Source organism: Molossus molossus, unplaced genomic scaffold, assembly GCF_014108415.1.
Source record: "Molossus molossus isolate mMolMol1 unplaced genomic scaffold, mMolMol1.p scaffold_m16_p_18, whole genome shotgun sequence".
Lineage (NCBI taxonomy): Eukaryota > Metazoa > Chordata > Mammalia > Chiroptera > Molossidae > Molossus > Molossus molossus.
The window spans coordinates 56,934,640-56,955,574 of record NW_023425353.1 but is presented as its reverse complement, the minus strand read 5'-3'; the positions used below and the strand labels follow the sequence as shown (position 1 = coordinate 56,955,574).

The 20,935-nt window shown below is 57.8% G+C and overlaps 2 protein-coding genes across 2 annotated transcripts in view; one reads left to right on the top strand and one right to left on the bottom strand.

Annotated features, from left to right (window-relative positions):
- Positions 1-173: 173 nt before the first annotated feature.
- Positions 174-9,775, top strand: ACAA1 (acetyl-CoA acyltransferase 1). Its single transcript, XM_036267161.1, has 12 exons — positions 174-446; positions 663-756; positions 1,744-1,801; positions 3,664-3,743; positions 4,035-4,077; positions 5,631-5,729; positions 6,679-6,759; positions 7,976-8,166; positions 8,319-8,498; positions 8,785-8,840; positions 8,948-9,093; positions 9,432-9,775. Exons 1-12 carry the CDS (start codon positions 270-272, stop codon positions 9,505-9,507), a joined length of 1,281 nt encoding a protein of 426 aa, XP_036123054.1. The 5' UTR covers positions 174-269; the 3' UTR covers positions 9,508-9,775.
- A 347-nt stretch (positions 9,776-10,122) lies between these two features.
- Positions 10,123-20,935, bottom strand: part of DLEC1 (DLEC1 cilia and flagella associated protein) — a 54,749-nt gene continuing 43,936 nt past the window's right edge. The window contains exons 26-37 of the mRNA XM_036266597.1: positions 20,057-20,172; positions 19,560-19,630; positions 16,168-16,370; positions 15,969-16,082; positions 15,754-15,879; positions 15,577-15,671; positions 15,309-15,393; positions 14,930-15,142; positions 11,857-12,018; positions 10,641-10,794; positions 10,318-10,441; positions 10,123-10,246 (exon numbers count right to left, since the gene is read on the bottom strand). Of these exons, the coding sequence (XP_036122490.1) occupies positions 10,123-10,246; positions 10,318-10,441; positions 10,641-10,794; positions 11,857-12,018; positions 14,930-15,142; positions 15,309-15,393; positions 15,577-15,671; positions 15,754-15,879; positions 15,969-16,082; positions 16,168-16,370; positions 19,560-19,630; positions 20,057-20,172 (1,587 nt within the window). The remainder of the gene's footprint in view (positions 10,247-10,317; positions 10,442-10,640; positions 10,795-11,856; positions 12,019-14,929; positions 15,143-15,308; positions 15,394-15,576; positions 15,672-15,753; positions 15,880-15,968; positions 16,083-16,167; positions 16,371-19,559; positions 19,631-20,056; positions 20,173-20,935) is intronic.

Genomic DNA, 20,935 nt, shown 5'->3' with positions numbered 1-20,935 from the left:
CAGCGGTAGGCTTTGAGTGGAAAGACCCTTCTGTCGGTGCCCGTGACCCCTGCTACGGGTGGTTTAGTTTGCGGCGGAGGCGGGCCTTAACGCAGACTCGCCTTCTGGTTGGCGGAGGCAGGAGGTGGGCGGGACTTCGGGAGGGAGGGGCGCGTCGGTCCCGCAGGGTCGTGGTTAAAGGTGCTGTTCCGCGACTGCCCTGGCGACAGTCTGTTGGTTCCCGTGCTCTGCTCCCGGCCAGGTAGGGGTCTGCCGGGCCACGCTGCGCGATGCAGAGGCTGAAGGTGGTGTTGGGCCATTTGGACGGCCGGCCTTATTCGGGCTCCAAGCCTGAGCTGCGGGCCGCGCCGTGCTGGGGCGGCGCTGCGCGGGCGTCGGCCGAGGACGTGGTCGTGGTGCACGGGCGGCGCACGGCCATTGGCCGGGGGGGCCGCGGCGGCTTCAAGGTGAGGCCCTGGATCCGGGCGCCGGTGTGAGATGGCGGCGAGGGGCGGACTGGGTTTGGCTCCTCTGCTCGGTTCCCCTCGGAGCCGGCAGTGGCTGCGCGCCCGAGCTGTGACCGATCTGCCTCCCTGGGGTGGAAAAGTGGGGCTGGGTAGCGGAGGTCCTGGGACCCCGTACACTGCCGCCCGGGGTCACTGCGGCCACGCCTCCCTCTTCAGGACACCACCCCCGACGAACTCCTCTCGGCCGTCATGACCGCGGTTCTCCAAGACGTCCGGCTGCGTCCGGCCGAACTGGGAGACATCTGCGTGGGTGAGCACGCTGCCTAGGCCCTGTGCTCGTTCCTCTTCACCCTCCCGTCCTGCTAAGATCCTCAAACACATCACCACCCTCCAGGAGTTTACAGGCGTTTTCACCGAGGGGGAGGTCCAGGGACTGCGCACAGATAAGATTAATTTGTTTTTTTAAGGCTAGGCTCCAACCTCACCTTTGAGCACATTCTGCATGTTAAGTATGGTAGAAACAGGGCTCTCAAATGACAGACCTTCTGACATCAAGACACTTGGCATGGGGGTTTGAGGATACCCTATGAGACAGGAAACAAGGATTCTCTACCAACCCTGACATCCAGTCTCTGCTTCAACAGAACTGGAGGGAGCATCAAAATCAATCTAGTCCAATCCCTCACTTACAGATGGAGAAACTGAGGCCTGAGAATTTGCAGCAGAGCTTTGGATCTGAATCCAGGGTTTCTTGACCTTTGATCAGTCCCTTTTCCTCACTTCTACTCCTCTAGCCTCAAAACATAACAACATAATGTGGCAAGAGTCTGATTATTAAATACTGCAGATGCCATCACCCATGGGTTGGAAATCACTGTTCCACCTATGGAGTTATAGCAGGGATTGGCAGAGGACACTCAGGTGTGCATTTTCAGAAACCCATCTCCCTAACTGACAGAACCAGTGTGTTAGACTTCAAGCTTTGCATTGCATTCTTCTTTCCTTTCCATGACACCTTTAAAAGCAGACAACCTGCCCATTGTGTGATTTGGAAAGGCAAGGTACATGGGCAAGGGCGCTTGGGACCCTCAGGGCTGGGTCTAGTGTATGACCAGGGAGAGCTGCTATACAGCCTGCTCCCCCAGTTCCACACCTTGAAGTTTAGGAGCCTCAAGTGAGCCTGCTGAGGGCTCGTGTTTCTGAAGAAAGATCTGGAATATCCCCTCTCTGGTATTCACAGATGTACATTAGTACCCCGAACACCACCGGGCACTGAATCAAGGTTTGTTGTCCACAGGAAATGTACTTCAGCCGGGGGCCGGGGCAGTCATGGCTCGAATCGCCCAGTTTCTGAGGTAACCTTTTCTAGTTCTAGCTGTGGGTTGGCAATTTGGACTCTTGAGAGGGCTTGGGCCTCAGGGAACTCGGCTTGTGGATAGGAGAGGATCAGATTGGACACAAGACCTGGAGGCAGCCAGGGTCTGCAACACCCTGCTCTTGTGGATCCTACCTTCCCGTACTTTACCTGGCCAGGATAAATGACCTTTGGGGGCAGAGCAAAGGATCTGTGTGACCTGATTTTGAGCCAAAGTCAACGTGTTGCTTTGCCTTTTGTAAGTACTGTTTGGACTCTGTCCCCTTTTTCCAGGTAAATCACCAAGTAGGCACACTGAGGAGTGTCGTTCAGCTTTTTTGCCAGTTGAGCAAGTGGGGACCTTCAGGTATATCCCACTCGTAGAGATTTGGGGACAAGGCGGAACCCTAGGTGAGGGGCAGCCCAGGAGGGGCCCTGGTAAACTTGCCCTTCACTTACTGCTGTCACGAGACAGAGGAGGAGTGCTTGTTATTTCCACATGTAGATTTTAACCACCACTTAGCTCTGTACTCCCAACTGCATGGAGAAGAAATAATGGGAACGTTGGCCAGTGAAGGGACAGGAAAACTGACAAAACCTCTAGGGACCAAGAGAGGTTCAGACTGCTTAGCCTGGACTTCACGGACTCTCAGAGCTGGCTCCAGATTTAACTTCCAGCCTTATCTCCCAGTGGCTTACTGGCCTTGGCTCTTCCTCTCTCAGCCAGCCTGTCTGCCCACTGTTCCCATTCTGTCCCCTTGGAGTGCTGTACCTACCTCCTCTCTGCGCAGCTTCACCATTGGGCTTACTTCCCTGAGCTCCCAGCCTTGAAATGAGGACCTCGCCGCTAGCTAGCTGTGCGCTTCCTCGTGACGTGCTTTGCCATCTTGCTCTGTTATTTCAGTCTCTCTAGTTGATTTATTTTCTGTGTTGGTCGGGCATCCTCTAGGGCACTGTATTATAAGCATGTCAGCATCCCTGAGGTGGTATCTCGTACTGAGTAGACGTTTAGTGAAAACTAGGGGGGTTGGATGAAGGGGTGGTAACTAGAGAGTTAGGGGACCTGGGAGGCTATCTGCACACCAGAGTGCTTTGACCCCCCTTGTCCTATGGTTTAGTCCATGGGTCTGGGGATTTCCCCAGGACAGGTGACATCAGGTGGGGCAGCCCAACCAGCTTCCAGGGAAGGGAGCATGGTAGGAGCCTGGGGGAACCCACCAGAACAAGGAATGTTAGAACATCTGGTACCCATCGGGATCTTTGACCAGCTGGAAGCAGGCTTTCCAGAGACAAGGGGAACAAAAAAGTGTTAGCCACATAGTCACTAGTAAGGCTGAGGAGTAGAGATGGTTTCTGGCCTCATACTTCAGACATTTCTTTTGCTCAGGTTCTCTGTCCCAGCAGTAGGTTCTCTTCTCTGTTTGGGAGAGACAGACACACAGGGTGGGGCAAAAGTAGGTCTATAGTTATTCATATGGAAAATGATATAATAATAAATAATACAAGAATAAACTGTTTCACATACTTACAGCTGTACACCTACTTTTGCCCCACCTTGTATAGTTTTCATTTTTGAATCTTCAAGGAGAGAGAAAGAAGCATCCCTGTGTCCTAATCAGCCTTCCCTTGCCTTTGGCTCTGCTTGGCCTTGGTCGGAGAATCACAGGGCGGGAGGGCATGTGCTTGTGGGGCCTTGGGGAACAAGCTCCTGTAGAGATGGGTCTGGCCTGGAGCCGGGACAGGGCTGCTGGTTTGTTCTGGCATTTGCACCCACTGATGGGGCAGTCCAGGAGCACAGGCCTGCTTTCTGTGAGAGCCTGGCAGGGCAGGGGGCTGACTCTGTGGTCTCACCTTCTGTTTCAGTGACATCCCAGAGACTGTGCCTTTGTCTGCTATCAACAGACAGTGTTCTTCGGGGCTCCAGGCAGTGGCCAGCATAGCTGGTAAGTTGTGACTGGGTGGGGGCCCATTGCTGTAGCCCGGCCTTGGTCCTGGCTCTGAATCTGGATCAGCAAAGTCACTATCTACTGGGCAAGCAGGAAGGACTTCTGAGAGGACTGTCATCACAGAAAGAGGAGAGCCTCTTGCTACTACCCCTAGCCTTTTCTGGACACTCCTGGGTCTTCCATCTCTGAGGCTGGGGCCCACTTTGAGACCAGGTGGGGAAGAGGCTCCCCTGTTCCCAGAACAGGTGGACTCTGTTGAAGGTTGTTTATGAAATGCTTTTGTTGCAGGTGGCATCAGAAATGGGTCTTATGACATTGGCATGGCTTGTGGGTAAGAATTTCTTCCTGCCAGAGCTTATTAACCAGCTTGTAACAATAAGACTAATATCTTCCTGAGCTCTCAGAAGGCTGTGATTTCAGGATTCCCCTTGGGGCAGCTGAGGGAGGGCTCCTATAAATGCAGCTGAGAAGTAGCCCCTAGCTTGGAAATCTGCCAGGCTGGCAAGTGTGGGCAAGCGTTATGAGAAGATAGAGCTCTTGAGTTTCCTTCCATGGCCCTTGCTGAGGGAGAAGTTGTAGTTTTGGTTCCCTAAAGCCGGGACAGCTGCTTACTCTACAACTAGCCCATTCCCCTTCCTCGGTGGTCTCCTTGTCCCCACCCTGAGGCCAAGGCAGGAACTCATGGCTGCCCCTGGGTTCTGAGGGGCGTGGTCGGTCTGTGGCGGTTCGGCCGCTGTCAGCTGCGGCTCTGTATCTGGCTGCAGCATCTGGAGCCGTGGAAGTTGTACTGGGCATGCCTCCGGGAGGGGCAGGGTGCAGGGCCTAGGCCCGGTGGGCATGTGCTGGGAGAGCTGGGCCATCTCGGGGCTGTGCCCACTGGCACTGGGTTGTACTGCCTGGTGTCTGCAGCTGTAAATAAAATCAAAGACGAACTGCAGGGATTTGGGCTGGGAAAGGGCCACAGCCCAGTCTGCCCTTTGCTCAGGCTCGTGTCCCTCTGTCTTACTGCGGGAGGGAGGGGTGTGGGGAACTGGAGGAGAAGGCTGGAGCCTTCATGAGTTTCCTAGAGGGCATCTGGCGCACCCAAGCAGGTTAAAGACCGTGTTACTAGGGTATTGAGGGTCTGAGCCAGGACTGTCCCCCACGCCACAGGTTGGCTGTTCCCCAGAGACCTCAGTCATGAAGAGTGCCCCAGAGCATCCCAGTTGGGAGTGGGCTCGGGGCCAGACTATCTAAATCTGGATCCCGGCTAAAGGACCATGAACAAGTTACTCAGCCTCCTGGGCCTCAGTGTGCTGTGTAAAGCGGCCCTGGAACCTCGGCCTTGTTGAAGTTGATGAGATGAAACATAAGAATAGCCAGCGCTTGGGGCACGTATGTGACTGACTGTTCAGAGCACTGAGACCTGGAAGACTTCACAGTAGTGCTGGGCACCTGAAAAGCATCTGGTCTGGGTTGCCTGTCACCCTCGAGGCCTCGTGCTCCCCACCTCCTCAGAGCCCTTGGACCACAGGAACTGAGGCCTCACCTTCCTCTCAGCTCCTGGCGCCTCCGCGTCCATGCAGGTCATGTCACTCTTTGATCTGCAGCTTTTAAATTTTTTGTCTCTTCTCTCTGAATTTGTGGTCCCCAAGGGCAGGGACCGGGCTTGTTGGACACGGTTCCCCCTCTGTGGCCCACACTAGGCTGAGCCGCAGGGGCAGCTGTGCCCAGGAAGCGTGGCCCCGCCGCAGGCATGGGCTGTGCCATGCTCTCTCCCGCACCCCAGCTCTGCCTCGCTGGCAGCACCTTGCTGGGCTCCCTGGTACCTCCCTGCACCTGTCAGATGCACCGCTGTCCCTGGCTGAGTCCTGCTAGTGACCACCTCCTTCACCGCCTCCTCAGGGTGGAGTCCATGTCTCTGGCCGACAGAGGGAACCCTGGAAATATTACTTCACGCTTGGTGGAGAAGGAGAAGGCCAGAGATTGCCTGATTCCTATGGGGTGAGTGTTCACCTTAGGGTGTGCCTGTGTCCCCTCCGCTCCCTGCCGGGCCTGGGGCAGGGGCACAGGAACTCGGATCATCTTGCGGGTGATGGTGCCAACCCTGGCCGCCTGCTTTCCGCTTGGTCTGCTCTGCAGGGACTCGGGATGGGGCTCGCTGCTGCCCGACTTCTCTTTCCTGAGCCCCCAGGTCCTCTCTGTGCCTCTGGGTTTCCAAACATGGGGGGGCGGGGGTTCAGTCACATGAGGGATGATGGCAGCTGCACCCCAAAGCCTTGGAGAACTAGAGAGTTGAGGAATTCGGAAGCTTCTGGGTACCGGACCTGCTGGGCGGGGGACTTGGGCCTCAGCAGACGCAGCAGGGAAAGCATGAGTTCACATAGCCCATCAGCTCTGCTGCAGCGTCCCTGAGCTTCCGGGCCACCCTTGAGTCCCTGGGCAAGGGCTCCTGGCTCCACTTGAAGCTCAGAGAGGGCAGAGCCCTGGCTGCCTCCACATCCAGTGACCATATCGCCAAGAGAAGCCCGTAAAGCCAGAAGCCCCAGCTGGAAGGCCTCCCTGTAGCTCTGGGTTCCCAGGGTAAGGGTGGGCTCCAGCCACTTGTGCAGGAAGCTTGGGTGTGATCTTCCCAGAGGGGACCTGGGGGTCCTCATCTCCCACACTGAAGCAGTTTTCCTGAGGTGGAAGAGAAGCTGGCCAAGAGTAGCCAGTTAGTGCCCCCTTTCATACTCTCGTCTGCCCCCTTCTCTTCTGGTCTCTGGTGTGAGCTTCTTAGGATCTGGGTGACTCCCTGTCTGTGCCCCCTACACTCCCCCTGAGTTGTCATCACTGTCTCTGCGGCGTGGACTGGCCTTCCTGTCCTCCCAGTGCCCAGAGTTCCAAGCACAGCTCCACAGCCTGGCCGGTCCCAGGCCGCCAGACCTTGCCCACACTGCTGTTTGTCTTCTAGGATAACCTCGGAGAATGTAGCTGAGCGGTTTGGCATTTCACGGGAGAAGCAGGATGCCTTTGCACTGGCTTCCCAGCAAAAGTGAGTTGTGTGGGTGGAGTGTTCAAAGGCTGACCTAAGTGGTCTCGGCGCAGCTGTCTTTAGACCAGCTACAGCAGGGCCGTGAGTGGTCTCCAAGTCTCGTGCCTCGCAGGAGAGAGTGGGGAGCCGGCACCACTGTGCATTGTTAGCGCTTCCGTGTCCTACTGTTGTCTGTTCACCCTGAGTGTCTTCTCCCCACCGGGCCTCAGTTTCCCCATCTATTCATCAGGCAGGGGGTGGCAAGGTAATGAGGGCCAGGACTCTTCTCTAACTGCTACGGTTTGATTAGACCTGGTAGCCACAGGCTACCTGGATAGCCTGGAGTGTGGGGCCAGCTTTGCTGGCGACGCAGGTATCCCGGCTTCCGAACCACTCCTGTGTCTGGGGTAGTATCCTGAGTCAGGGGCTGGAGATGACATCGGAGGGACCCCAGGGGCTCAGGCCTGTGGGCAGAGGCAGGCTGCAGTTGGCAAGCCCAGCTGTCCAGGGAGAGGACAGCAGAGGAAGGGAGTACTATCTGGCCAGGTGGGCTTCCTGAGGCGGTGGTTCTTAGCCACTTAGGGTCAAGTAACCAGCTGAGAATTTGGTGCAAGCTGTCGCTTCTCCCATGGGAATGCTCCAGGCACTTTCATTTTGCATGTGACTGTAAACATCACCTAAAATGCCGTTTTCCCACTGTTCCAATACTAAAATTCATCAAGTGGTCTAGTATATGTCATTTCACATAAGCAGAACCGGGGGACAGTACATCATTTCACATAAGCAGAACCCGGGGGACAGTACGTCATTTCACATAAGCAGAACCCGGGGGACAGGTGAGACTGTGCCGTTATCACACAGAAAGGTTGGCAGAATCCAGCCGGATGTTGCCGGGGCTCCATCCTCACTTTGGCGCAGGCGCTGAGCCAGCGCAGGTTTGCATGGCTGTCAGGCCCAGTGGGAGCCGCCAGGCTCATTGGGAGCCGCCAGCCCCATGCCTTCTCCTCCCCTTCGAGACTGGGATTGGCAGGGATCTGACCTGAGGCCTTGGGCCTCGCACTCCCAGGGCAGGTGGGTATAGTGGGGAACCCACACCAGTCCTTCAGAGCTCCCCCAAGGTGAGCTTGTCCCAGCATTTAGCAGTCTAAGCTCACGTGTCTGCCTCCGTGGGGAGGAAGTTGAGGCAGCAGAGGGACCCCAGGAAGGAAGGGAGCCTCACTGTCCGTGGTGCTGACAGGGCAGCCAGAGCCCAGAGCAGGGGCTGTTTCCAAGCTGAGATTGTGCCTGTGACCACCACGGTCCACGATGACAAGGGCACCGAGAAGAGGGTCACCGTGGCCCAGGATGAGGGTATCCGCCCCAACACCACCATGGAGGGCCTGGCCAAACTGAAGCCTGCCTTCAAGGAGGGCGGCTCTACTACTGCAGGTAAGACTGGGCTCGGGGAGGGGGTGAGGAAGGGGCCTTGTCCGTGCTGGGTGTTCTCTGGGAACCTGGAGTCACTAGGCGAGGTGGACACGGGAGGGCTAGGCCTCCTCAGCCCTGCCCTGAGACCTCCTCACCCCATGGTTTGTCTCTAGGAAACTCTAGCCAGGTGAGCGATGGGGCAGCTGCCATCCTGCTGGCCCGGAGGTCCAAGGCAGAAGAGTTGGGCCTTCCCATCCTTGGGATCCTGAGATCCTATGCAGTGGTTGGGGTCCCGCCTGACGTCATGGGCATTGGACCTGCCTATGCCATCCCTGAAGCTTTGCGAAAAGCAGGTAAGGCGGCTCCTTCACACCCTAGACCTGGACCCACTTCTGCCTCTCATGCTGTTGCTGGAGGGTGGTGGTCCTGTGGGTGCTGCAGCGTGAAGGTGGGATAGACTAGCACTCGCACCAGAAGCCCTTCCTGACCCCACAGCTGAGACCCAGTCATGCATCTGGAAGAGAGACAGACACCACACAGCCTGCAGGCCAGGGCTGAGGTGGGGCCTCGGGAGACTGAAGGTCCTGCTAAGGGTAAGGGGCCACTGGATCAGCTCGGGTCTTTCCTCCTTGCCTGCAGGGCTGACAGTGCATGACGTGGACATCTTTGAGATCAATGAGGCCTTTGCAAGCCAGGTGAGCCTTTGTTTCTCCACGTTGCCTGGGCCCTGGGCAGCCCAGGTTGAGCCAGGGGTGCAGGGGACAGGGGAGGGAACTATAGCGGATGCTCTGCCTCCTCTCAGGCCGTGTATTGTATGGAGAAGCTAGGACTGCCTCCAGAGAAGGTGAACCCGCTGGGGGGCGCTGTGGCCTTGGGCCACCCACTGGGCTGCACTGGGGCTCGGCAGGTCATCACGCTGCTCAACGAGCTGAAGCGCCGTGGGAAGAGGTGAGGCCAGTTCCCCGTGGGGTGTCCTGGGGGATGCCCAAGCTGGGCACCCAAGGAGACTGGGGGGAAGTATACTTGCACACACTCTGAATTAAGGATGTAGGGGTGTGGCCCCATTTTCCATGAGAGCCAGCTGTGAAGGGGACCCTGGCCTGCAACAGACACCTGCCACTCTGTGTGTGCCCAGGTGGGCAGCCATGAAAAAAATACCAATAGATTTGCATCCTCTGTGCCCATGAAGGCCTTGGTCACCCAGCTCTGCCTGGCCTGGAGAAGGCTCAGTGGGGGCCTTCTGCCCTTGGTGCCCTCACTCAGCCAACATGGTGTTGACTCCACAGGGCCTACGGGGTGGTGTCCATGTGCATCGGGACCGGAATGGGAGCTGCTGCTGTCTTTGAATACCCTGGACACTGAGTGAGGCGCTACCCCGACAGTCGGCTTTGGTGGCAAGAAAGCAACACTACAGAAGTGACGCCGCGTGGGAAAGTGCCGCGCTGTTGGCTTTGGCCGCTGTGGGCAAATCAAGCCACTGCAGCTAATTTAGAAAATGTGAACACTGAAGACACAGTACAGGAGTGGGGGAGGGGCCAGATCACCCGGGCCACAAAGGCCACCGTGTAATTCTGGGGAGGGGCTTTGTGGATGTGGAGTGCAACAGACATAGTAAATGTGTGTGACCTTAGCTTGGTGACTGTGTCTTTCTCCGGACTGCAAGCGGGCGCTCTAACCGCTGAGCCAAACCGGCCAGAGCGACTGTGTCTTTCTCAAGGGCCAGTTCCTACCATGCTGGTCTTGCCTCTGCTCAGTCTGAGTACTGATTCTTAACCACCATGGTCACACAGTGGTGTGGCCTATGAGGACAGAAGTGTGGGGCCTGCGCTGAGACAAGTGTCCTGGAAGGGAGTCTCCGTCCCAGGAACTGCTCAGAGGTCCTCCAGTGTGGGCCCCTACACGACACATCTGTTCCTTAGCTCTGGGCCACGTTTATTTACAAAGTTGCTGGGGGGGCGGGGTTGTGAGGACAGCGCCTCAGAGCCGGAAGGGTGACACAAATCTCTCATCGTAAGAGCCTCGGCCCCGGAGCCGCAGGGTGCAGGCCTTCTCGCCGAGCACACCTTCCACCACCAGTGTGGACTCATACAGCTCATTGCTCCTGGGGGCACAGGGGCTGGGGTTAGGGAGTGCCAGCCTCTGGGCAGTGCTGGGGGACTGGAGGGACTGTACCTGGCAGTGAAGAGAACCTGCAGGGTGATGGAGGTTGGAGGTGCATTGATTGGTCGGGCCTCCAGCAGTCCACTGCTCGGGGAGACCTTGAAGGCCGCAGGGTCCTTGCCCCGCTCCTTCTGGCCTGCACCAAGGGGAGGGCAAACAAGCGTGGGCAGGCAGCCCCATGTGCTGCCCCCGGAAGTCCCGACCCCCCATCTCTGCAGGATCACTTAGGACTGGGGAACTGGCCATCCCTGCAGGGATAGGACACACAGACCTTCCTGGGGGTGCTGACCCAGCTGCACAGGGAGGCAGTGGGCTGGCAGGCGAGCATGACATACCCATCAGCACAGTCCAGTAGCTCCGGCAGCCGCTCAGGTTCATCAGGTAGACCTCGCGGACCCGCCCCTGGTTCACAAAGCAGGTCCCAAAGTCCACCCAGCTGGTGGAGAGCTGCAGCTCGGGCACGGCCACAGTGGCCCGCAGGGGCACCACCTAAGGGGACAGAGCCTTTAACTTAGTGGGGAGCAGGTGATCTTGCCCACTCCTGCCGGGCTCAGCCACAGTCTCAGGGACACATTCGCCCTGCTGACCCAAGTATTGGCGCTTCTGAGGAGTGCACAGGCAGCAGCATGGGGGTGGAAGGGGCCGGCGCCGCCATCCATAGCCAGGAGCTACCGGTGGGCTTCTGGGAGGTAGAGGGCCAGGAAGGTGCCATCGCCCCCCTGCCGCCCCTGCCCTGCTCAGGCTCTGGTTTCTGCTCCCTGGTCGGGTGCCGTCTGCCTTCCTCCCACCCTGTTCCGTGGGGGCCCCAAGGCCCAGCCCTGTTTTCCTCTTGGGCTCTAGGCCGTCTCCCCCTTTCCTTTGACATCAGGCCCCACCTGTGCCCTGTGTGCCCGAGCTCCTGACAGCCCCACTGCCACCACATCCCCCTCAGGCACTGCCAAACCCACCTCATCACCTGGCCTCCTCTGCCCCTGGGCTCTAGCGGCTGCCCAAGTGCCAAGCTGGAGGGCTCGCCTGGCTCCAGTGCTCAGATCCTTTCGACTGGAATCCACCCCAGGCCAGGCCATTCCTTCATGTTCCTCACCTGCAACCTCCCCCTGCGCCCTACCTGCCTGGGCCCCTTCAGTTCAGCTCCAAAGCACAGCCCTGTGACCTTCTGTCACGGCCCACAGAACTAGGCCTGTGGGCCCCACGTGAGCCCGAGTCTGTCCCTTGGGTACTCACTGTTCCCACCCATCAGGCCATTCCCTTGGCCTGGTTTTAATGTATTGTCCCTTTCCAGTAAACAGTGATTAAATTGGAGACTTTACATGCCACCTCCTGGAAGCCTTCCCTGATTTTTCACTGGCTAGCCCCTCACCTGGCTCTGAGCACCTGAGACCTGTAAGGCTGAATGACCCTCATCTCTCCATGGGCAAGGCCTCTTCCAAGGCAGATTGGGCCCCTCTTATTCTGAGGGCTCTGTTGGGGTTTGTCCTCCTCGGACCCCACCAAAACAAGAGTCCAGCCCAGTTCACCCTCCTCAGCGCATGGAGCTGGCCTGGGACTCACCTGAGTGGTCCGGTTGGCATACTCCAGGAGCAGATTCTGGGTAAACACCATCTCTTTCTCTCCACTCGCGCTCTGCTGAATGTCCACTCCGGGCAGCATCTGGTCAGCCGGGAGCTTCTGATAGGAAAGCAGCTCCAGGGACAGCGAGAAGGACACGTCCACCTGAGCAGACAAGAACCAGCCGTCAGGCTGCTGACGGCGGCAGCAGCTGCCCCACCTGGAGCTCTGTTCCACCCTCACGGCCCCGCAGGCCCGACAGGGTCCCCGCTCAGTCCTGACGCGGCAGGTCTGCAGGGCCCAGCCTGACCCAGCCCTGCCCAGCACAGAGCCCAGCTGTGCTCCCCCCCACTGCTCAGAGCACATCCATTCCACAGACACTGCCCTGCTCTGTGCCCAGTGCCCGTTATACCAGAGACAGTGCCATGCCTGCCCTTGGGAGCCGAGGGCCAGACGGAGACGGCAAGCAAACTGCCCTTTACCCCTAGCATGACCAGTGCTGTGGGCAGGCCCTTTCAGCCCGGGTTAGGCCTGTGTCTTTATCCCGAGGACAATGAGGAGCCCTGATAGGTTTTTTTTTCTTTATTGATTTTAGAGAGAGAGGAAGGGAAAAGGAGATAGAAACATCGATGAGAGAGAACATTGACTGGCCGCCTCCTGCGTGCCCTCACTGGGGATCGGGCCCACAACCTGGGCATGTGCCCTGACCACGAATTGAACCGGCGACCTCTTGGTGCATGGGTCGATGCTCAACCACTGAGCCACGCCTGCCGGGCTCTGATAGGTTTTTAGCAGGGGACATCCGACTCAGCTTTGCCTTCCTCGGAGGTCACTCTGGCTGCTGTGGGAAGGTGGGCTGGGGGAGCTCGAGTGGGTGAGAGCACATTAGGGGGGCCAAGGTGTAGCTGGGGCTTGACGCATGGCTCCCAAGTTCCTTGGGACCAGCTAGTCAGAATTAACGGAGGCACTTGTTAAAAGTACTGATTGTACCCTGGCCGGTTTGGCTCAGCGGTTAGAGCGTTGGCCTGCGGTCCAGAGAGACCCGGGTTTGGTTCCCACTGAGGGCATGTACCTCGGTTGCAGTTTGTCCCCGTCCCCGGTTGGGGTCGTGTGGGAGGCAGCCAGTCGATGTGTCTCTCTCACATCATGTTTCTCTCTCTCCCTCCTGCTCTGTCTGCAGATACATGCAAAAATGTCCTCGGGTGAGGATTAAAAAAAAAAGTACTGATTGCTTCTCATCTCCAGAGATGGGGCCTGGGGTCTTCTACTTCTAACAGGCTTTCTAAAGGCCAGTGGTGTGCTGCCCAGCCTGGAAACCACTGTCCTGGACCAAGACATGGGTGTGGGATGAAGGGAAGGGTGACATGCTGAGGGACAGGAAGGGGCAGCAGCAGGGCTTGGTGGCTGGTCAGTTGTCTGGGATGAGGAGGGCCAGAGCTTGGGCGTGCTTGCTGAGATGAGAGGCCACACAAAAGGAGGCACAGCGTGGGCAGGACTGGGTGGGGAGGGAGATGCATTCAGTTTGGATGGTCGTGTCTGGGAGCATTTGGTCAGGACTCCAGGGCCGGCACTGTTGCACGTGGCACACTCGACGCCTGCACTGAAGTACACTCTGTGAGGGAGCACGGCTTGGCGGCCGAGAGGGCCCAGGAGTGTGCAGAGGCACAAGGGCCCAGCTGGAGCTCTGAGCAGTAGTGAGAGGGCCCAGGAGTGTGGAGAGGCAGGTGAGGGCCCAGCTGGAGCTCTGAGCAGTAGTGAGAGGGCCCAGGAGTGTGCAGAGGCACGGGGGCCCAGCTGGAGCTCTGAGCAGTAGTGAGAGGGCCCAGGAGTGTGCAGAGGCACGGGGGCCCAGCTGGAGCTCTGAGCGGTAGTGAGAGGGCCCAGGAGTGTGCAGAGGCACGGGGGCCCAGCTGGAGCTCTGAGCGGTAGTGAGAGGGCCCAGGAGTGTGCAGAGGCACGGGGGCCCAGCTGGAGCTCTGAGCGGTAGTGAGAGGGCCCAGGAGTGTGCAGAGGCACGGGGGCCCAGCTGGAGCTCTGAGCGGTAGTGAGAGGGCCCAGGAGTGTGCAGAGGCCGGGGGCCCAGCTGGAGCTCTGAGCGGTAGTGAGAGGGCCCAGGAGTGTGCAGAGGCCGGGGGCCCAGCTGGAGCTCTGAGCGGTAGTGAGAGGGCCCAGGAGTGTGCAGAGGTACGGGGGCCCAGCTGGAGCTCTGAGCAGTAGTGAGAGGGCCCAGGAGTGTGCAGAGGCCGGGGGCCCAGCTGGAGCTCTGAGCAGTAGTGAGGAAAAGCCCTCAGAGGACAGGAGGAAGGAGCCTCTGATGCAGAGGGGAGTTGGGGAAGAGTTCAGGGCACCCAGCCTGGCCGCTGTCCTCCCTGGCTGCACACCGGGGAGCCCACAGGGAAGATATGGGGGTGCACACAGCCAACCACCCATGTAGCCTGTGGCCTGTCCTTATTCCAAGTGCCTTAGAAAGCAGAGGAGGCAGATACATTCCTACTGACCCTGGCATCCCAGGACCACCCCTCCCAGTTCTGCAAACCCAGGATCCTATTATCCCAGATGCCCTATCAGAAGAAGGAAAGTCACTTTTGGACCCGGAGTACCCTACGTTGAGGGAAAGGTGGCAATCAGACTGTGAATTCACCTGAGCCGGGCATACAACCCTGAGCGAGGGCACGTGGAAAGGGTGAGTCTGTGCAAAGTGGAGATGCTCACGGGACTGCCTCGGCCTTGACCAGGACACTGGCAGAGGGGACTAAGAGCGAGGGGTCTGGGGGGTCTGGTCCTACCTGCCTGTGTCAGCCACCTGTGTAGAGGGCCTGTGTTTGCTGCAAATGGTGTGTCTCATTGGAGTGTGCTCCTGAGTGTCCGTGAGTGTACAGGGCATGCTGTGGGGGTGGGGGTTAAACATGTGGTTTAGATACAAATGTCTGTATGTTTCTGTCTGCGTACAAATGTTCAAGGGTGGTGTGAAGTGCGTTGCCTGTCGCACGTGTGTGTGTATGAGAGCGGAAGGTGACTCTGACCCAGGGGAGTGTGCCATCAAGGTTGAGGACCCCAGAATGCTCCCTCCACTGACCAGCATGTTCTCCTGAGGGTGGAGCACCAGCTGCCTGCCCGCTGCTGCCACCTCCTCCTCACACTCCTGCTTCGGGCCAGGAGCTCTGTGGCTGAAGCTAGCTCCATCTTGAGAAACGGAGAAGGGCCTGGAGACCAGGAGCCGGAAGTAGTGTGGGATGTCTGTAGTGTTGGTCAGCTTCAGGTGGTGGGTGGTCACCAGCTCACTCAGCACCTGGGTCGCCACAGAAGTGGGGGAGGCTGGGGATGCATCTCTCCCCTCTTCTGAAGCCCATGGCTCTGGGGTGGGGACTCAGGCTATAGGACCGGTGCCTCAGAAGGGCCTAAAGGGGCATTTGAGGGTTAGATAAATTGGCAGAGCCGAGGGGCAGCATACTCACCCCAGAACAGGGCTGCTCAGGGATGAGGTCGCTGGCCTGCTGCCGGAATACCATGCCATCGCCGTAGTCCAGCTCCACACTCAGCCTGCCAGCAACGCATCACAGGGCCAGGCTGGGCTCTGGGGCCTCCTGGTTGCCCCGCTCTGCCAGGCCAACTGGCTGCTCCTTCCCACCATTCCCATCGTTTGCTCCCAGATCTGTCTGGTCCCCACCAATGCTGGGGAAGGGCGCTCCCCTCGGGGAACGCAGGGAGGCCCAGATCACTCACTGTGCAGGCCTCACGTAGCTGTGCAGGTCCAGCCTCAGGGGTCCCACGGCAAAGTCCTGCAGACGCCGCCTCCTCCCTGGAAGCTCCCTTTCCACCTACGGAGCCCAAGCCTGGTCACTGGCTGTCACTGGCTGAGCAGGCAGTGTGCTACCCCGGAGAGAGGCCAGGAGGGCTCACCTCATTATCCAAGCTCATGAAGCCCAGGGCGTAGCCTACACACTCCACCTTGTGCAGGATGAAGGGGTCGAGGACCATGGGTGTGAAGGAGATGGAGATGGTGCTGCTGCCCCCTGCAGGGACCACCTGGCACAGGCACACAGACAGCACTGCTTGGTGCCCAGCTGGCCAGGGGAGACTTTTCCCAGGCAGCTCCCGGCCGAGCCCCAACTTACCACCTGCTTGGGGCTGATGCGGTACAGGTGGTCGGAGGGCACTCCCTCGTGCCCCTGCAGGACAACTGAGATGACCTGTGTGGCCCTGTCATTCGCACTGGATCTGCTCTCGGCCTGTCATCGAGACGTCACTGAGGCTCACAGCCCACTAGCCACACCTGGGCAATCAGCGCACGACCCCTCCCCCAACTTTGCTCACAGAATGGGCAGCTTCGTGGCTGGACAACTCCTTAGAGAGACTTGGGGACGACAAGGAGCTGCTGCTCTCTGGGGTCTCGGGACACAGGAGTTCGCTTCCGTCCTGGTTCCGCAGTGGGAAAGGGGGCCCGTAAAACACCAGGAGCTCCAGCAGCCGGTCCTCCTTTTCCTCTGGAGCATAGGTCTCCCAGTCCAGGCGGATGTCTGGGGCAGATGCGGGGCAGAGGGGTGAGGAAGAAGGAAGAAGCAGACAGATCTTCCCCGTGCCCCCACCTCCTGCAGCCCCTCAGAGGCTGCTCATTATGCTATATTCAGTGTGGAGGGAGGCCTCGCTTCCTTGACAAATGCAACTTCCGGGCAATTCCCATTTTTATATATATACATACATACATATATATATATTTTTTATCCTCACCTGAGGACATTTTTTTTTTTTTGCATTTATCTTCAGATAGAGTGGGAGAGAGAGAGGGAGGAAGAGAGAGAGAGAAACATCAATGTGAGAGAGACACACTGTGTGGTTGTCACCCACACGACCCCAATCGGGGCTGGGGACAAACTGCAACTGAGGTACATGCCCTTAGTGGGAACCGAACCCGGGACTCTCTGGTCCATGGGCCGATGTTCTAACTGCTATGCCAAACTGGCCAGGGCCAATTCCCATTTTTTAAAAATCCACAGGCTTATACCCTCCGGCTCTATCAGCCCTGCCCTCCAGGTCACAGGACCAGGTCTTCGTGTCCAGATGCATGAGCCCAGACACCCCGTGCCCTCCCCACAGCCTCCTCTCCTAGACTAATGGCTGACTCCCTGGGCCTTCCAACTCCTGTCTCTCCTACCTTCTCTCCTCCTCCATCAGCCTCCATCCATACTTCATCCTTCCCCAGCCAGGCTAGTCTTTGAGGACTGCCATGCCAACTCCGTCTTGCCAGGATTCTCAAACCTCCTTTGCACCCATCCTTCTACCTGCCTGACAAAACCTAGTCCTGGATGAACTGAACTGACCCTCTGGGCCCCATTGGAGAAAGTCTCCCATAGTTCAAACAACTTGCCACCCCCATAAATCTGTCCCTAATCTAAACTGTGTCCCTACTCTGCCCAGCACTCTGTGGCCCCCCCAGTTTTCCCTGCCAACCTGCACCATGACCGCCACATCTTCCCTGCCCTCCTCTTACATCCGCACTGCTCCCCTGACACTTAGCGGGTGGCCCCACCTCACCTCCCAGAAGCCCCCAAATCAGGAAGCCCCCGAAGTCCTGTCCCAGGCCCCCACATGGGTCTGTACTGATCCCATCCCCCTTCCCCTCTGGCCGTCAATCCTGTCCCGCCCCCTGTACAGCCAGCCATGGCCAGCCTCCCCGTCTCCTAACTGCTCCCTCACAGCGCAGGTCCCCTCACCTTGAACAAGCATCCCTCTGCCAGGTGACCTTTCCAGCACTGCCAGCTCTCCCCTTCACCGCCAGCTCACAGGACGCCTTGCCCAGCATCGCTCCCCCTCCTCAGTTCTCACCCACGCCCCAGGTAACATCTGCTCACTGGTTGGGCCCTGGGAATACCTGGTGATCACAGGCCTGAGGCCCCGATCTTGTGAGACTTAGGGTTATGACCTGGCTCTTGCCTCTTACACCCACCAGCTCACTCAGCAAGGCCAACAGTGACCTCCACACCCCGAAGTTCAGGGGCAATCTCACTTTCAAGTAAAGACAGAGAACTGTGCACCTGTGACACCCCAAGGAAGGGAAGGGACCACTGAAGGAAAGGAACGTAGAAGAGAAATTCCCAAGGAAACCAAGAGAAAACAGAATAAAGTCACAAGAAGCAAAATGAAGAAAGTAGAAAAATAAAGTAAAATAAGTCATAAAATAGGAAGGGATATGTAGACTGAATGACTTTTCCTCTTAAAAGATAGAGAAAAACTAAAAAAATAAAAGATATAGAATGTCAGATTGGTTTTGAGAAATCTCAGCCCTCTGTTGTTTACAAAGAAACACACATCACAGTCACAAGGGTGAGGACAGAGGGACGGGCAGAGAGATACCTGGCCGATGCCCAAGGCGACCAGGCGTAGCGGTTACCGCAGGGCAAGATGGGGTTTAAGCACTGAAAGGGGTGACGAGGAACCTTAAGGGGGGTGATAAAGGCATCGTTTGTGAAGATTTGGTTCTCAAATGCATCTAACGATAGAGCAGCTAAAAACATTACAAATACAACTACTGGAAGTGCCAGGAGACCTTGATCAAGATGTGGTCAGAGCAGTTTACTTCAATACGTGTACCCTTTCCAACTGTGCAGATCAGAAGACAGAAAGCAAGGGGCGCGGAGAGGCTGTTCTCTCCCAGCGCAAGCACCTGACAATCACCGGAGGAGCTGGAGAACCACCCATGGTGCCGTGCCCCTCCCCCAGAGACTCCACTCCAGTCCACCTGCCATCTGAGGTAGCCCAGCAATGAGATGCCTGAAATCGTGGTCGGGAAGCTGCCTGGCTCTGCACTGGGTGTAGCTCTTCCTGCGGCCCTGATGCTCTGCATCCCCGCACGCCCCTCCCCCACTCCCCAGGCCCAGGTGGCTCGCCCTTCCTCCGGGATGGCCTGAATGGCTGTCCACAGGGGAGCCTGGACAGTCCCCAGCGTGCCGGCCTTCCCCTGCAGTCACACTCAATGCACTCAATGTGCTGGCAGCCCACCGTCACATCTGTCCTGCCCATCAAGAACAGATGCCAGCCCTGGCCGGTTTGGCTCAGCGGTTGGAGCGTCGGCCTGTGGTCCGGAGAGACCCAGGTTCGGTTCCCTCTAAGGGCGCGTACCTCAGTTGCAGTTTGTCCCCAGCCCGGGTTGGGTCATGCGGGTGGCAGCCACTCGATGTGTCCCTTCACATCGATGTCTCTCTCTCTCTCTCTCTCCTTCCCACTCTATCTGAACAAAAAAAGGAAAAATGTCCTCGGGTGAGGATTAAAAAAAAAAAGGACAGATGCCACTCAGCAGAAGCCTAGCTGTCCTAGTCCCTCTGTATCCCCATCTCCTTGCACAGAACCTGGCAGGTAGCTCAGGTACCACGGGCTACAGGATGAGCCAAGGTGTCCCCTGCCAGTGTCTGACCTTGTGCAAGGACAAGAGCAGGGCAGCTGTGGTCCCATGGACACTGGGAGACCTGGGGTTGGACAAGGCCAAGTCCTGTCCTCAAGGATATAAGTGGTTCTCTACGACACCCCCTGAATGGGGTGGCCATTCCCCACCTTGGCCCTTGGGGAACTCCCTCAGTAACCACAGTAACCTGGATTCCTGGGTCCTGGTCATGGGCCATCAGCTTCTCCCAGCCCCATCTCCCTTCCCAGCCTCGCCCACCATACAGCACCACCTGTAGCAGGAACCCCAATCTATCTCGTGAGCGTCTCACCACAGGGGCTGGAGTTATTCAGGCGAAGGAGGCGGGTGACTGTATCTCCTCCAGAGACCTGGGTGCTAAACCTAGAGGCAGGAGACCAGGCTCAGCACAGCCAGCACACAGCAGGGCTGCAGTTAGGGCTCAGGCAGGGAGGGGCCCACAGTGGCCTGTCTTCATCCTGAACTCACCAAGACTGGGGCTGGGGGCCTTCCCCCTGCAAGGCCTGAACTGTGACCCAGGGCTCCCACTGCCCCAGTAACTCCCCTCCGCCTCCCTACAACAGATCCCACTTTAGTAGGTATGAGGGTCTGTCCCCAAAAGCTGTCTGAGATGTGCAGATAACAGCCATGTCCCCCGAGGCCTCTCCCCTCCAGGGCAACCCTGTCCTGGGGCTTTCTTCCTGGGTGGGACCAAGTGGCCCCAGGCTCGTTGAAGAGCAAGAAGAGAGCAGCCCAGGCTGGAGGCTAGAAGGTTTCACGGGGCGGAGAAGGAGGCGGGGAGTAGGGCACCTGACAATAGGCTCCTTCTGGAACCAGTCAGTGGTGTAGTTGGTCCTCAGAGAGCTGATGGGGCAGCCCACCACTGCCATGTGCACCCGGATGACCGAGGGCGGCAGGTCTCCCACCTGAAAGCACACACCCCTCCTCTGTCACTTGTCACCAGCTGCCACCACCTTCCCTGGCTCCCCATTCCCTGCAGAGCAAGGCCTTTCCTTCTCCAGCCAGCCCAGGGTCTCCACAGCTGGCTCCCAGCTGGGCCCCAACTCACTTTTCACGGTTGGATGCTCACCCCAGACAAGCCGAAGGCCTGGGCTGCCTGGCCTCCCAGCCCGGCTTCCCTGCCCCCCACTCTGTCTCTGCTGTCCCACGCCCCAGACCCCACAGATCTCCCAGCCTTCCTGACCAGCTTCACCTCTTATGGCCCCTTTCACCAAATCTCTGTATCTTTTAAATGGAAAGAACTTTATTATTTCTCCCTGCTAACAAAAGTTTTAGATTTTTTTTAGAGAAACAAAGGGAGAGGGAGAGAGAGAGAGAAACGTTGATGAGAGAGAACACTGATTGGCTGTCTCCTGCCTGCACCCCACTGGGGATCGGGCCCACATCCTGGGCATGTGCCCTGACTGGGAATCGAACCGGCAACCTCTTGGTGCGTGGGTCGATGCTCAACCACTGAGTCACGCCAGCCGAGCTTAAAATATTTTTATTTAATTTAAAACACAGAATGTGATAATCACCCACAATCCTACACTCCCAGCAAGACTCACTGTCAACATTTTTGTGGACAAGTGACTAGACTTGTCCTGTGTACACAGAACGAAGCTATCAACAAGGAGCACACCGGGCACGGCCTGTTTGGTCTCCTTTCTCTTCACAACATGCGGCTTT

Coding starts and splice junctions, on each gene's coding strand:
- ACAA1 (XM_036267161.1), top strand. CDS start 270: ATGCAGAGGCTGAAGGTGGTGTTGGGCCATTTGGACGGCCGGCCTTAT. Junction 5,730..6,678: donor GATTGCCTGATTCCTATGGG/GTGAGTGTTCAC, acceptor TTTGTCTTCTAG/GATAACCTCGGAGAATGTAG. Junction 8,167..8,318: donor GGGCGGCTCTACTACTGCAG/GTAAGACTGGGC, acceptor GTTTGTCTCTAG/GAAACTCTAGCCAGGTGAGC.